General features: G+C 42.0%; 1 protein-coding gene across 1 annotated transcript in view; it reads left to right on the forward strand.

Annotated features, from left to right (window-relative positions):
* Positions 1 to 13,483, forward strand: part of LOC122939333 (ethanolaminephosphotransferase 1-like) — a 79,656-nt gene that overhangs the window by 29,018 nt on the left and 37,155 nt on the right. The window contains exons 3-5 of the mRNA XM_044295401.1: positions 5,291 to 5,359; positions 5,830 to 5,938; positions 10,655 to 10,729. Of these exons, the coding sequence (XP_044151336.1) occupies positions 5,291 to 5,359; positions 5,830 to 5,938; positions 10,655 to 10,729 (253 nt within the window). The remainder of the gene's footprint in view (positions 1 to 5,290; positions 5,360 to 5,829; positions 5,939 to 10,654; positions 10,730 to 13,483) is intronic.

The raw sequence follows: 13,483 nt of genomic DNA on the forward strand, positions 1-13,483 counted from the left end.
TGTTTGCATCAACATCCTTTAAAACAATAATTTATGAAGGTAGCTGTAATTTTGTAATGTACCATCATTGCTCCTGTCTTCTGTCCTGGTATGTGGACACATGACCATGTCCATGGAGCTCTTTATTTCCTGTGATGTTATGTCCATGAGCACTCCTACATGACTTGCAGCATCAACATCATGGGTGCAATTATGCACTGAAGTGACCATTTTTATACTATCTTATACCATTTAGCCTTTGGTCCCCTGAAGAACCGGCTCAACTGTTGGGGAAACGTGTTGGGACACTGAAAGAAGACGTTCAGGGAGGTATTAGGGTACATTCGGGGCGGGTGCTTTGCCTGTAGGTAGAGATAGTGTGAGGGGCAGTATGGGGATAGCTATGTGTCCCGTGTGTGGATCTTTGAATAACCAGAATCAACATTTTCCAATTGGAAGGACTATCTGGACGGCACCCCACCTGTGGTGATGTGATCATTGACTACCTGTCATGAGTACAGATGGACCATATGTAAATTGGTTCCAACATTTAGGATATATTTTTGTTCCCTATACCTCCTGTTTCAAGGCTATAGAAATGTATTCATTGATTATTATCTATGGGGATTTGGTTGCAAATTATTTTAGGATATATTTCATAAAGGCTATGTTTTAAAGGGGGGTTATTTCTCATTCACCGTGATCTGTAGTTTATTTATAACCTCAATTGTAACAAATATACGTTGGTGAGTGTTGTCCATGAGCATGTTAAAGCAGAAACAAAGGCAGTGATAGGGGAGTGTCCATGTAACTAGCTGGGTGGGAGGAGCTATAAACTAGATGGGTGTTGTTAGGGGCGGTGCTGAAGCTATGGCAGACAAAGGAGAAGTGCATCATGGGTTTGATTGGAAACAAGAAGTGCTACATACAGGATGGAAACACAAGGGAAAACATAAATGTCTTGGACAGGCCTAGTTAAATCCTAGAATTTAAGAGAATTTAAGAGAACCTGTGGCATGACATGAAGACTGCTATACACCACCTAGGGTGCAACCCATGGACACACTGTAGTTCCCACCTGTAGCTATAAACTTGGGTTACTTAAACATTCCCTTTAAGGGAAAGAACATGAAGCCTTACACAGTGCCCGAATATATCAATGTGTAATGCATAAATGTACAGTATAAGGTTCTATGTACCAACAGGAATATATTAAAGGGAACTATAGATCATTTTTAGATTTTTCATTTGGACTCTAATACTAAAAAGGTGGTAAATGTCCAACAATTTCTAACAAAATACCACGAAAAATCTAAACTTGCTGGGATATAATAAGAAGTTTGCTGTTTTCTAACTTGAGAGAGGGATCCTATAGGACTCGAAAATCCTAACCATTACACTTTTTATAGCTTAAAATTCTTTGAGTATTCCATGCATCATACCTGCGCCTACGAGGTCCAGAAACTGCAGCCTGTGATCAGTGTTAAGCGCAGCGAGATTCAGATAGTTCATCCGAAGTCGCTTTGTTCAAAACTTCGGAATAATACTGTATGGAGATTCGTCTCTGTACGGTATTAGAATATATGGGCTCTGATGTGCTGAAGTAAGTTATTCGCGATGTTGAGTTACAAGTTAGAACCGAAGCCGAGTTCGGTTTCAAGTTTTAAAGTGGTTTTCCACTTTAAAAATCAACAACTGAAGTTATTCAACGACGTCACATGCGACATTGCGAATAACTTACTTCAGCCCATCAGAGCCCATACATTCTAATACTGTACAGAGATGAATCTCCGTACAGTATTATTCCGAAGTTTTGAACGAAGCGACTTCGGATGAAGCATCTGAAGCTCGCTTCGCTCAGCACTACCTATGATCCTTGGGTCACAAGCTTTTCTCACTTTAGTAAAGGTGGGCTACCTGCTGGCTGAATATCAGATTACATAGAAGTCTATAAAGAGGGGAGGAGGAGTAGATGCCAGGTTACAAGTGATTAACTGACATTTAAAGGCTTATCCGGTAATTGATATTGATGACCTATCCTCTGGATAGGTCACCGATATCATATGATATCGGGGGCCCACTGATCAGCTGTTTGAAGAGGCCAGCATTCTGTGAGCACTGTGGTCTCTTCCTAGGCCATGTGACGTCACCGTAAATCAGTCACATGGCCTAGCTGCAACTCGGCCCCATTAAAGTGAATGAGGGTGAGCTGCAATACCAAGCACAGCTGCTATACAATGTACTGTGCTTGTAAAACTGCCGGTAGCTGGCTGCTGACCAGAGCTCCAGTGAGCGCGGTGGCCTCCTGTAACAGCTGATATCCTTAGGATACGTTATCATTATCTTACCCTGGATAACCCCTTTAACTGCTGGGTACATATCTGACACACTTAATTCTGCTGTGTAATACCCTCCATTACTTCTGCTGCTGCTGAGGGTATTCTGCATAGAGTTACGGCACAGATTTTTCTGTTTTTCCAGGTCCTGTGTCTGGGCAGATATGAAACCAGCTAATCTCTGCCTACTTGCTCAGAAAAAAAATAAGAATTACAGACCTATTACAGGGGGATAAACAGATTTAAGATAGCCTAATACAGGTGATATAATGGGCAGAAATATTGTTATCCCACATGGCAGCCTATGCTGAAAAATTGCCTGAAATTATAGTGTAACGGATCTCCTGGCACCCCGACCGGGTACCTCCGTCGATAGTTGCTCCTAGTGCTTCCCGAGGACTCCAAGCACTTCACTTGACACTGTAAGCATTGCAGATCCCACGAACCGCTGAAGCTTGGTTGACGTATCCTACCCACCCTGGACCTATGACAATGCTCCAGGCTCCAGTGGGTGAACCTCTCCTAAATCCAGAGAGCAGGAACAGCTCTTACAAGAGCTAGTAGTTCTAGCCAGGGGAGTATACAGCGTATAGCAATCCCCATACACATGAGACGAGGCTCTTTGTTGAATGTAAAACAGGAACTCTTTATTGAACACACAGCATTGACTTATATACACATGACATACTGAGGACATGACATAGCAGCCAATCCTGTACAGTTTAAACACAAAACTAACCCTATTCAACAAACACAATGGCATTGTCTGTGACACAATTAACAAACACACTGGCATTGTCTTTGACGCAATCAACAAAATACAATTACCAACATAATGGGCTAACTTAATCACTCACAGACAGAAACCACACAAATTCTCCCAAAACACAGAAAACACCTCAAAACCCCACATATCCCCATAATGTATACATCCATGGATAGCTCTGATCTGGGTGAACAACATATCCAAAAATCACCCAGATCCAAGGAGAAGTTCCTGAATTCCATGGAAGTCTGTCTTCTCCTTCAAAGTTAGTATAGGCCATAATCCTGAGGCAAGAGGCTGGCAAACAGGCCCCTCCAAAACCCAGTGGCGAGGTTATTTTCGCCACATATAGTTATACATTAACCCCTTTAGCCCTGGTCCATTTTCCATTTTTGCTTTTCTGTTTTTCACTTCCGGTGTTCCCAGAGCCATAACTTATTTGTTTTCCCATTCACATAGCCATATGAGGGCATGTTTTTTGTGGGACAAGTAGAACTTTCTAATAGCACCACGTAATATTTTATACAATGTAGTGGGAAGCCTTTGTTTTCCTGGTCAGTACGATTACAGAAAAACAACATTTGTGTAGTTTTTCTTCTATTTTAGGACTGAAAAAAATAATGATAAAAACGTTGGGAAAGTTAGGAATGTTTTCTTTGCATTATAGAAAAAATGGTGGCTCACTCACTGTTCCACTTTTGGAGAGGTGCACTGCCCTGCAGCACTCCCTATTGCTCATGTAGTGAAAAAGAAAGTGATTGGGTTGGGCGTCACTCAAATATCAGGCAAACATATGTCCAGGTGGATTGTATCAGAATAATTTTATATATATATATCACACATATAATACAAACAACATGTTGCATAAAACTATATACTTTAAAAACAGCAATTTTAAAAAATCAGGATTAAAAATAGATGAGTAACACTGAATCAATTATGCCAAATGAATTTCAAAGTTTGTGACTCAAAGGAAAAAAGTCTCATACAATGTATGTCACTATAAGGCTGTATCACCGTGACCTTAAGTTCCTTCCAAATTTGTGGCCCAGAGAGGTGGAATCTCTTACAAATGTATGACACAATGGGCTAACAGCAAAAGTCAAATATTTGTAATATACGTAACGGTGCTCAAGCATATATCAGGGTACTTTACCACTCCTGCGTCTTCTATGATCGTGGGATCGCTTGTACACGCTGTAATCCAATGCTGCAAAGACCTGCACGTAGAATTTCCTAGGCTCTTAAGTGTGCGTTGTAGCGGTATAGCTTTATCCCACCGCTCTGACCTGCCAGGACCTGTGTGGCGTCCCACGTGGTGCACTAGGCGGTCATGTGATTTATCCTTCCAGGCAGGGATTTCAAATTACCTTAGGTGCAGGTGATTTGCTCCAATGTTGCTTTAAGTCCAAAATAGGAGCATGCAGTAACAAGCGCTTCTTTCTTGGTGGTCCCTCACTGTCAATACCATACGCGTTTCGGGGTAAAAAGACCCCTTCTTTAAGTAGACTAATTCACACCTTTTCCCCCTTTCTCTGAAAGTTCAATATTTTTTTTTTCTTATTCTAAAAATATGTCTGAGAAGTTGTAAAATGTATATGTGGTCTGCCTATGGAGAGATTATGAGTCCAGGGTCCATATTTTCCATCTATCATACAAAAATACACTATGAATATTAAGAGGATTTTAATTTCCTTGATTTAAGCAAAATATTAACAAGTTGTAAAAGCTGTAAGTACAGAAATGGTTCCATGGTTAATGGAAACATAGTTGATCGATACTAAAAATTCTTTAATGTGTGAAGTTTATGCAAATGTCTGTAGACATTTTTAATACATTTTTCCATTGCTACCATGCATCAAAAGAAAAAAGAAAATGAAATAAAACCATTGGGTGCAAAACCTATCTACGTAATGCCATTTATTGTCTCTTGCAGTCAATATTAAGCATACAAACTTATTATATTATAATGTTTTTGTAATATAATAGTTTTGTAATCCTCTTGTTTTGTGTACCAAATCCACACATATCACTTGATAAACTATCATTTAAAAATTGATACGTGAGTTTGTTTTTGCCATTCATTGTAATTGTCTGGTGCCTGCTATCAGTTCCATGGAATAACTTTGCAATTACGTACAGTATTAAAAAAAAAAAAAAAAAAGGTTTAGCATTTTCTGACATATTGAAATTGACATTTTTCTTTCAGTACAGTGCAGTGGACACAAATCCATTATCTGTATATGTTATGCAGCATGTATGGAACAAAGTTGTACAGGTAAGAATTATTTAGTCTGTTCGTTAATGCTTTTGATTATGTGTTAATGTGTCATGTGCTCAGACTGTGTGTGTGTCATGTGCCCAGACTGTGTGTGTGTCATGGGCCCAGACTGTGTGTGTGTCATGTGCCCAGACTCCCCGCTCCTTCTCTTCCAGGCCTGCGATGCTCCACTTGGCTCGCTTGGTTTAAACATCTGGCTTGACATCCACAGCCAATCACTGGCCACTGCGGAGACCGGATCCTATTGTGTTATGGGACCATTTGTCATGCCTTTCTCTTATGGATTTATGTCTGTACTGTACTTAGGTGTAGTAATGATGGTAAACTGTGGCAGAAGATTGCTACTGAGAAGCTGGCATCTGATTTTAGTAATCCACTGCTATCAAAATCAGCATTTCAAGCACATGAATAGGCTGCTCTCAGTTCCTATATTAATATTCTCATTACGTTTTCTGTTTTTGTGTCAGGTAGTGCCGCTTTGGATTGCTCCTAACATGTTAACTTTCTCTGGATTTCTGATGATTTTAGCAAATTATATCTTCTTGTTCTATTATGATTGGGACTACACAGCATCAGGTAAGACAAACAATATACAGTTGCAAGAAAAAGTATGTGAACCCTTTTGAATGATATGGATTTCTGCACAAATTGGACATAAAAATGTGATCTGATCTTCATCTAAATCACAACAATAGGCAATCACAGTCTGCTTAAACTAATAACACACAAAGAATTAAATGTCACCATGTTTTTATTGAACACACCCTGTAAACATTCACAGTGCAGGTAGAAAAAGTATGTGAACCCTTGGATTTAATAACTGGTTGAACCTCCTTTGGCAGCAATAACTTCAACCAAGCGTTTCCTGTAGTTTCAGATCAGACGTGCACAACGGTCAGGAGTAATTCTTGACCATTCCTCTTTACGTAACTGTTTCAGTTCAGCAATATTCTTGGGATGTCTGGTGTGAATCGCTTTCTTGAGGTCATGCCACAGCATCTCAATCGGGTTGAGGTCAGGACTCTGACTGGGCCACTCTAGAAGGCATATTTTCTTCTGTTTAAGCCATTCTGTTGTTGATTTACTTCTATGCTTTGGGTCGTTGTCCTGTTGCAACACCCATCTTCTGTTGAGCTTCAGTTGGTGGACAGATGGCCTCAAGTTCTCCTGCAAAATGTCTAGATAAACTTGGGAATTCATTTTTCCTTCAATGATAGCAATCCGTCCAGGCCCTGATGCAGCAAAGCAGCCCCAAACCATGATGCCCCCACCACCATACTTCACAGTTGGGATGAGGTTTTGATGTTGGTGTGCTGTGCCTCTTTTTCTCCACACATAGTGTTGTGTGTTTCTTCCAAACAACTCAACTTTGGTTTCATCTGTCCACAGAATATTTTGCCAGTACTGCTGTGGAACATCCAGATGCTCTTGTGCAAACTGTAAATGTGCAGCAATGTTTTTTTTGGACAGCAGTGGCTTCCTCTGTGGTATCCTCCCATGAAATCTATTCTTGTTTAGTGTTTTACGCATCGTAGATTCGCTAACAGGGATGTTAGCATATGCCAGATACTTTTGTAAGTCTTTAGCTGACACTCTAGGATTCTTCTTCACCTAATTGAGCAGTCTGCACTGTGCTCTTGCAGTCATCTTCACAGGACGACCACTCCTAGGGAGAGTAGCAGCAGTGCTGAAATTTCTCCATTTATAGACAATTTGTCTTACCATGGACTGATGAACAGCAAGGTTTTTGGAGATACTTTTATAACCCTTTCTAGTTTTATGCAAGTCAACAATTCTTAATCGTAGGTCTTCTGAGAGCTCTTTTGTGCGAAGCATAATTCACATCAGGCAATGCTTCTTGTGAAAAGCAAACCCAGAACTGGTGTGTGTTTTTTATAGGGCAGGGCAGCTGTAACCAACTCCTCCAATCTCATGTCATTGATTGGACTCCAGTTGGCTGACACCTCACTCCAATTAGCTCTTGGAGATGTCATTAGTCTAGGGGTTCACATACTTTTTCCACCAGCACTGTAAATGTTTACATGGTGTGTTCAATAAAAACATGGTAACATTTAATTATCTGTGTGTTATTAGTTTAAGCAGACTGTGATTGTCTATTGTTGTGATTTAGATGAAGATCAGATCACATTTTATGACCAATTTGTGCAGAAATCCATATAATTCCAAAGGGCTCACAAACTTTTTCTTGCAACTGTATACATCAGGTTAATTTTTCAGGTTCTGAAATAATATGTATAATGTGTTACGAATCTGAAGGAATATACTATCACATGTATGGTAGTGAGCGATAAGGTGGTCATATATGTGTTTTGTTGCAGAGATAATAGTACTGGAGATCATAGGAATGGACATCTTTTAGGGTTCCAGCTCTAATAGAATAAGGGTATAGTTACTAACTGCAGTCTTGTTGTAGGAATGACTGTGGCTGTCATATTTATCTGAATGGGGCTTGCAGGAATCCATGTGTTTGCTGCACATCTGTTGCGTGTGAACATATAATGAGTGGGAGGTCTATTTACCCGGTTTGTCTAGAAGGTCATGCCATTTCATTGCATGACCAACCATACTTACAGATGTGTAACCATTGAACTGTGATATTCATTGTATTTAACTGATTGTATTTGATGCCGAGAAGGGCAAAAACTGCCTTTGGGAGTCCGTACTGGGTAAGTGGCCGGCAGTGGTGTTGGGAGAACTGTTTATGTTGGCAGCAGAAGTGTCCATGGGGGATTGTAAGGTGCTAGAGCACATGCTTCTCATCAAAGAATCATGGGTTACAGGAAGTCATGATGTCATGGTAGAGCAGGGGAGGAACACCCTTTTGGCTTGCCACTGTGGCCATGTGAGGAGGTCACATGTCCCACCTAAGAGGAGTCCAGGGGGTTACTTAAACATACCTGCACTTTCAGATAAGTGGCCATGTGTATACAGTTAGTAAGTGGAAACTGCCTATAGACCAAACATAAAAACAAGAGACTCTGCTCCCTAAATCTGACTCAGAGAAGTACTAAGCAGTATAGAGGTGAACACAGTTTGTCCCTCAGCCCTGAGACAAGGCCTCTAGATGTCAGAGGTGTGAAGTAGTGAAAATATTAGGCATGTATGAGTACACTTGGGTCAAAATATAACACTATCAGCTGCTGAATTATACCTGTTTCTCTCTGGATGATGTAATTTGATTCTTCAGTGAGCAGGTAGCCTGTCATTGTCTCACAGATGATAAATGGAGAACAATGTATTTTTTTCTGATAAGATATATTACAACGTTTCTTATATTTGCCTGTACTATTGATTTATGCACAATTAGGTAAAAGTTAGTGAGCCAGATTTCCTGCCAAGTCAGTGGATAAGTGGCTTCTGATGGTCAGCTACAATGGGGTGTGCAGCCTGTGTGGGTGCGCCAAGTTGAGGGAAGGCTCTGAGATGTATATAGTGTGGGAGGAAGCTGCAAGAGAAAGCCACCATAACCATCCCTTTTCTTGTTCATTTATAAAATAAAAACACTTCAAGTGACTACCTTCTATTAAGGTAAGAGTTATATGAACTTTCAGGGCAAATGAGACAGCATGTTATAGAGCAGGATGAGCTGAGCAGATTGATACATCATTTTATGGTAAAAGATTCAGTAAAATGTTTAATTTTTCCATTTATTTTCCTGCTCATTCTGGTTTTTGAAGTCAAGGAGGTGGTACTATCAGTGATTGACAGCTATCTGTATACACAGTCATAGAGAGAAGGCTGTCATTAATTACAAACAGGGGCGTAACTATAGGGGAAATGGTTGCTTACTGGCCCGAACTCAGAAGGGGCCCGCCCGGGAGGATGATTAAAAGATTTTATTGTCAGAGCCCCCTCAACAGTATTATACAATGACATTATCTACAGTGACACTGTAGGATACGGACAAAGCTGCTTCTGGGCCTCGTCTGAGAAGGCAATTCAATCTGCTCAGCATTTCCTGCTCTATAACATTCTGCCTGTAGATTAATTTGCATTTTCACGGTGACAGGTTCCCTTTGATTAATTAGTGACATGCTTTTACAGAGTGTGTTTTGCGCAGTATGCACTTGTGCTGTGTTGACTGTGGTTTTAACACAGTTTATGTTGTGTTTTTCATGAGGTATATTTTTTTTTAAACAAAGGGAAAAAAATATTTTGCAATCATTTTTTTAAAAGTGACAAAACGGGCTCATGTGAATACCACTGTACACAGTTTCCTCAGCAAATGCGAGCAAATCTTAAAAAAAATCTTTTGAGAAAAAACAAATTTGGAGAAATAAAATCAATGTTTTTGAAATGGGCACTTGTGGTCTTTACTGTGGGTCCATGCGTAAGCCAAAGCAAATGTTTCAGCAATATACTGCTTGTTAATTTTATTGTAGATTTTTACATCCCTATTAAAGTCATTGGGTAAAATCTGCAACCAATTTTTTAGCAATATGTAATAGTAATTCATATGCAATAGATTTGAAAATCTACGGTACAGGTCAATTTCCACAGGATGAGTAATCTCATCCCCTTGCCTTGTACTGTTTTCAGCTGTTGATTTTCCAGCACAAATACACATGAAAAATCTGTAGCATTTCCTTGACATGTGAATTCTCCCTTGGGCTCATTCAGACGGCCGTATGCTATCCGCAAAAATGCGGATCCGTTTTTTTGCGGATTAGATGCTGACCTATTCACTTCTATGGGGCCCTTTTCTATTCCAAGGTTCCGCAAAATAAATGAAACATGTCCTATACTTGTCCGTGAAAATCAGGACATGGCCCTATTGAAGTCTATGGGTCAACAAAAATACTGAATGCTATCCGTTTTTTTGCGGATCCGCAAAAAAACTGATCCGCAAAAAAACGGATAGCATTCAGTATTTTTGCTGACCCATAGACTTCAATAGGGCCATGTCCTGATTTTCACGGACAAGTATAGGACATGTTTCATTTATTTTGCGGATCCTTGGAATAGAAAAGGGCCCCATAGAAGTGAATAGGTCAGCATTTAATCCGCAAAAAAACGGATCCGCATTTTTGCGGATAGCATGCGGCCGTCTGAATGAGCCCTTAGTTCATTGTTTCACAAGCAATATTGGAATAATAAAATTTGGAAGATTGAATGCTGCCACCCTTTTTTTTCTTTGTACTCCCTTTTTCTGATTTTAAATGTTTTCATTGGTATGGTTTTCCTAATACATTCACTCTTCCATGTTGGTGAAATCTGGCCCATGCTGATAATTGTCTATTGTGCTAATATTAAACTTTCTCATAATTTCAGGTATTGGCAATCAGCACATTCCTAACTGGATTTGGATCTCTGCTGCTTTGGGAAACTTTTTGGCGTATGCATTAGGTATGATTATGTATCTATTCATATCTACTTGTGCTAAGGATCCTAATTATAGGTTTATTGGACACATAAAAAAGATATTAATGAAAATCAGTAATCATAATGCCATTAAAGTATTTTGAACTTTATGATTCTATCAACAGTGACTTCCCTATCCATCTGCTTGCATAGACACATAGCTGAAGTTCACCTTATTAAAATGCTGTTTTTCTTATGTTAATCCGAGCCTCCATTCGTGAGTTATGATACTTTTTCCAAATATGCAAATTAGGCATTTGGTGCAACGAGGGCATCATCATTGCTCTAGTTGCACCTAAGCTCAACTCTTATCTGTTGCCAGCCCCTTTCCTCTCAATCAATGCGGCAAGGGAGGAGCTGGCCACAGAAAGGAACAGAATTTGGTTGCAACTAGAGATGAGCGAATCGACTTCGGATGAAACATGTATATATTGTGACACAGTGAAGGGTATGGTTTGGGAAAACAGGTATTATCCTCCCAGTGTGTGCTGCTGGGCTGATTTGCAGCCAGGTGGGGTCAAACACTGGACTGGATTTTAAGTGCCAATCCAGGTTTTGACAGCACCGAGCTGTCCTTAAAAGACAGCTGGGCTCAGCAGCAAAGTGTGTGTGTGCTGGAATCTGAGGTGTCTGCCGTGCTGGAGGGCTGAGACCCGTGTTTAGGGGAAATAGGCCCCCTAAAAGCCTGCTATGGTCCGCTGGAGATAGAACTGCCAACAAGGTGATTTTTGCTATGTGGACTTTCCATTGTGTGTGAACACCAAGACTGCAAAGTGACATTTTCTTTTTGCCTTATGGTTTTCTAGTGGAAGAGGTTCTGGCCCCTCTGTCTGATGCAAGGGAAGTGGTTGCCACAGTAAAAATTGCTGACAGCCTCTCCTCTAAACAGGCTCTGGAGGCCAGGGAGTTTGTTAGTTGGAACACGGATGTGTTCTCGGACCTCCCTGGACGCACTTCCGCAATCCAGCATGACATTGTCACTGAGCCTCAGGCAAAAGTCCGGTTAAAGCCATGCGAGGTACACGAGGCTCGGCGACATCTTGGAGGAAGTGCAGCTAATGCTGCAGTTCAAAGTCATCAAGGAGTCTAAAAGTGAGTGGGCCAGTCCTATAGTCTTAATACCCAAGCCAGACGGGACGTTACGTTACGAATTTGTAACGATTTTCGTAAGCTGAACGAGATATCTAAATTTGATGCATATCCCATGCCCCGGGTGGGTGAGCTAATCGAGAAGTTAGGACAAGCACAGTATTTTTCTGTTTTGTACTTCACAAAAGGGTACTGGCAGGTGCCCTTAAGGGAGGCTGCCAAAGAGAAAATTGCCTTCATCAAGCCTGAGGGACTGAGTGTCATGGAACCATGAACCAGACGTACAACAAGAGATAAGTGGAAAATAAGAAGGCTTTATTGAAAAGCAAGCCGTAAGCAAAAGTCCAAACGGATGGCTAAACCGAAGCAGGGTCTTGCGTAGACAGAGGTCAGGAACCAGAAGGGTAGTCAGACGAAGCCTGGATCAGGAACCAGCAGGGGAGTCAGACGAAGCCAGGATCAGGAACCAACGGGGTAGTCAGACGAAGCCAGGATCAGGAACCAACGGGGTAGTCAGACGAGGCCAGGATCAGGAACCAGAAGCAGCAGCAGTCTTAGAAGCATGTGAACACAGGAGGACCAAGCAAGGAACTGAAGCCACAGACCTCCTATATATATGAGCTAGGCATCCAGCTCCTCCCAGTGGGAAGGAGAAGCCGCAGGGTGGGAGGCTACAAGAAACCCAGAAACCAAGATGGCCACCAGCACATGTCAAACGAAGGAGAACAGTAAGAAGGTAAGACCATGACAGTACCTCCCCCTCAAGGGCCCCTCCTCCGCGGAGTAAGGAACGGTTTCTGAGGGAAGCGTGCGTGGAAGGCTCGGAGCAAAGCAGGAGCATGGACATCTGCGGAGGGAACCCAGGAACGCTCCTCTGGACCATAACCACGCCAATGGACCAAAAACTGCAACCGACCGCGGACCAGGCGTGAGTCCAGGATATTGCTCACCTCATATTCCTCACGATTGCCCACTTGGACCGGACGGGGCCGAGGAACTGAGGAAGTGAAACGATTACACACCAATGGCTTCAACAGGGAGACATGAAACACGTTGGAGATCCCTGTAATCGATGCAAGGCCTCAACTCACCGCCCTTCTTTTTCACAAAGAAAAATCCAGCCCCTGCCGGGGACGAGGATTTGCGAATGTGTCCGCGTGAAAGCGCCTCCCTCACGTACTCCTCCATTGCCTCATTCTCCGCTACCGACAGTGGATAGACTTTGCCACGAGGAGGAACGGCACCAGATTGTAACTCTATGGCACAATCGTATGGGCGGTGCGGAGGTAGGGCAACCGCGCGCACCTTATCGAATACATCCCGGTACTCTTCGTATTCAGGAGGCAACAGAGAGTCCGAGGAAGTACACAGCAACTTGACAGGCCCATGGATGCAACTAGCCCCACACTGCGGTGACCACGAGAGGATCTCGGCCGATCTCCAATCGAAAGTCGGATTATGCTTCTGGAGCCAGGGGTACCCCAAGACCACCGAGTAGTGTGGAGACGAAATCACCTGGAAACAGACCGACTCTCTGTGAACGGCACCAATGGCTATCCCCACTGGAAGGGTCTCATGAGTCACGTGTGGCGGCAGAAGGGGTCTGCCGTCTATCGCCTCAAGAGCCAGTGGGGAACCTCGAGGCTGCAG

Source organism: Bufo gargarizans, chromosome 5 (assembly GCF_014858855.1).
Source record: "Bufo gargarizans isolate SCDJY-AF-19 chromosome 5, ASM1485885v1, whole genome shotgun sequence".
NCBI classification, from domain to species: Eukaryota; Metazoa; Chordata; class Amphibia; order Anura; family Bufonidae; genus Bufo; species Bufo gargarizans.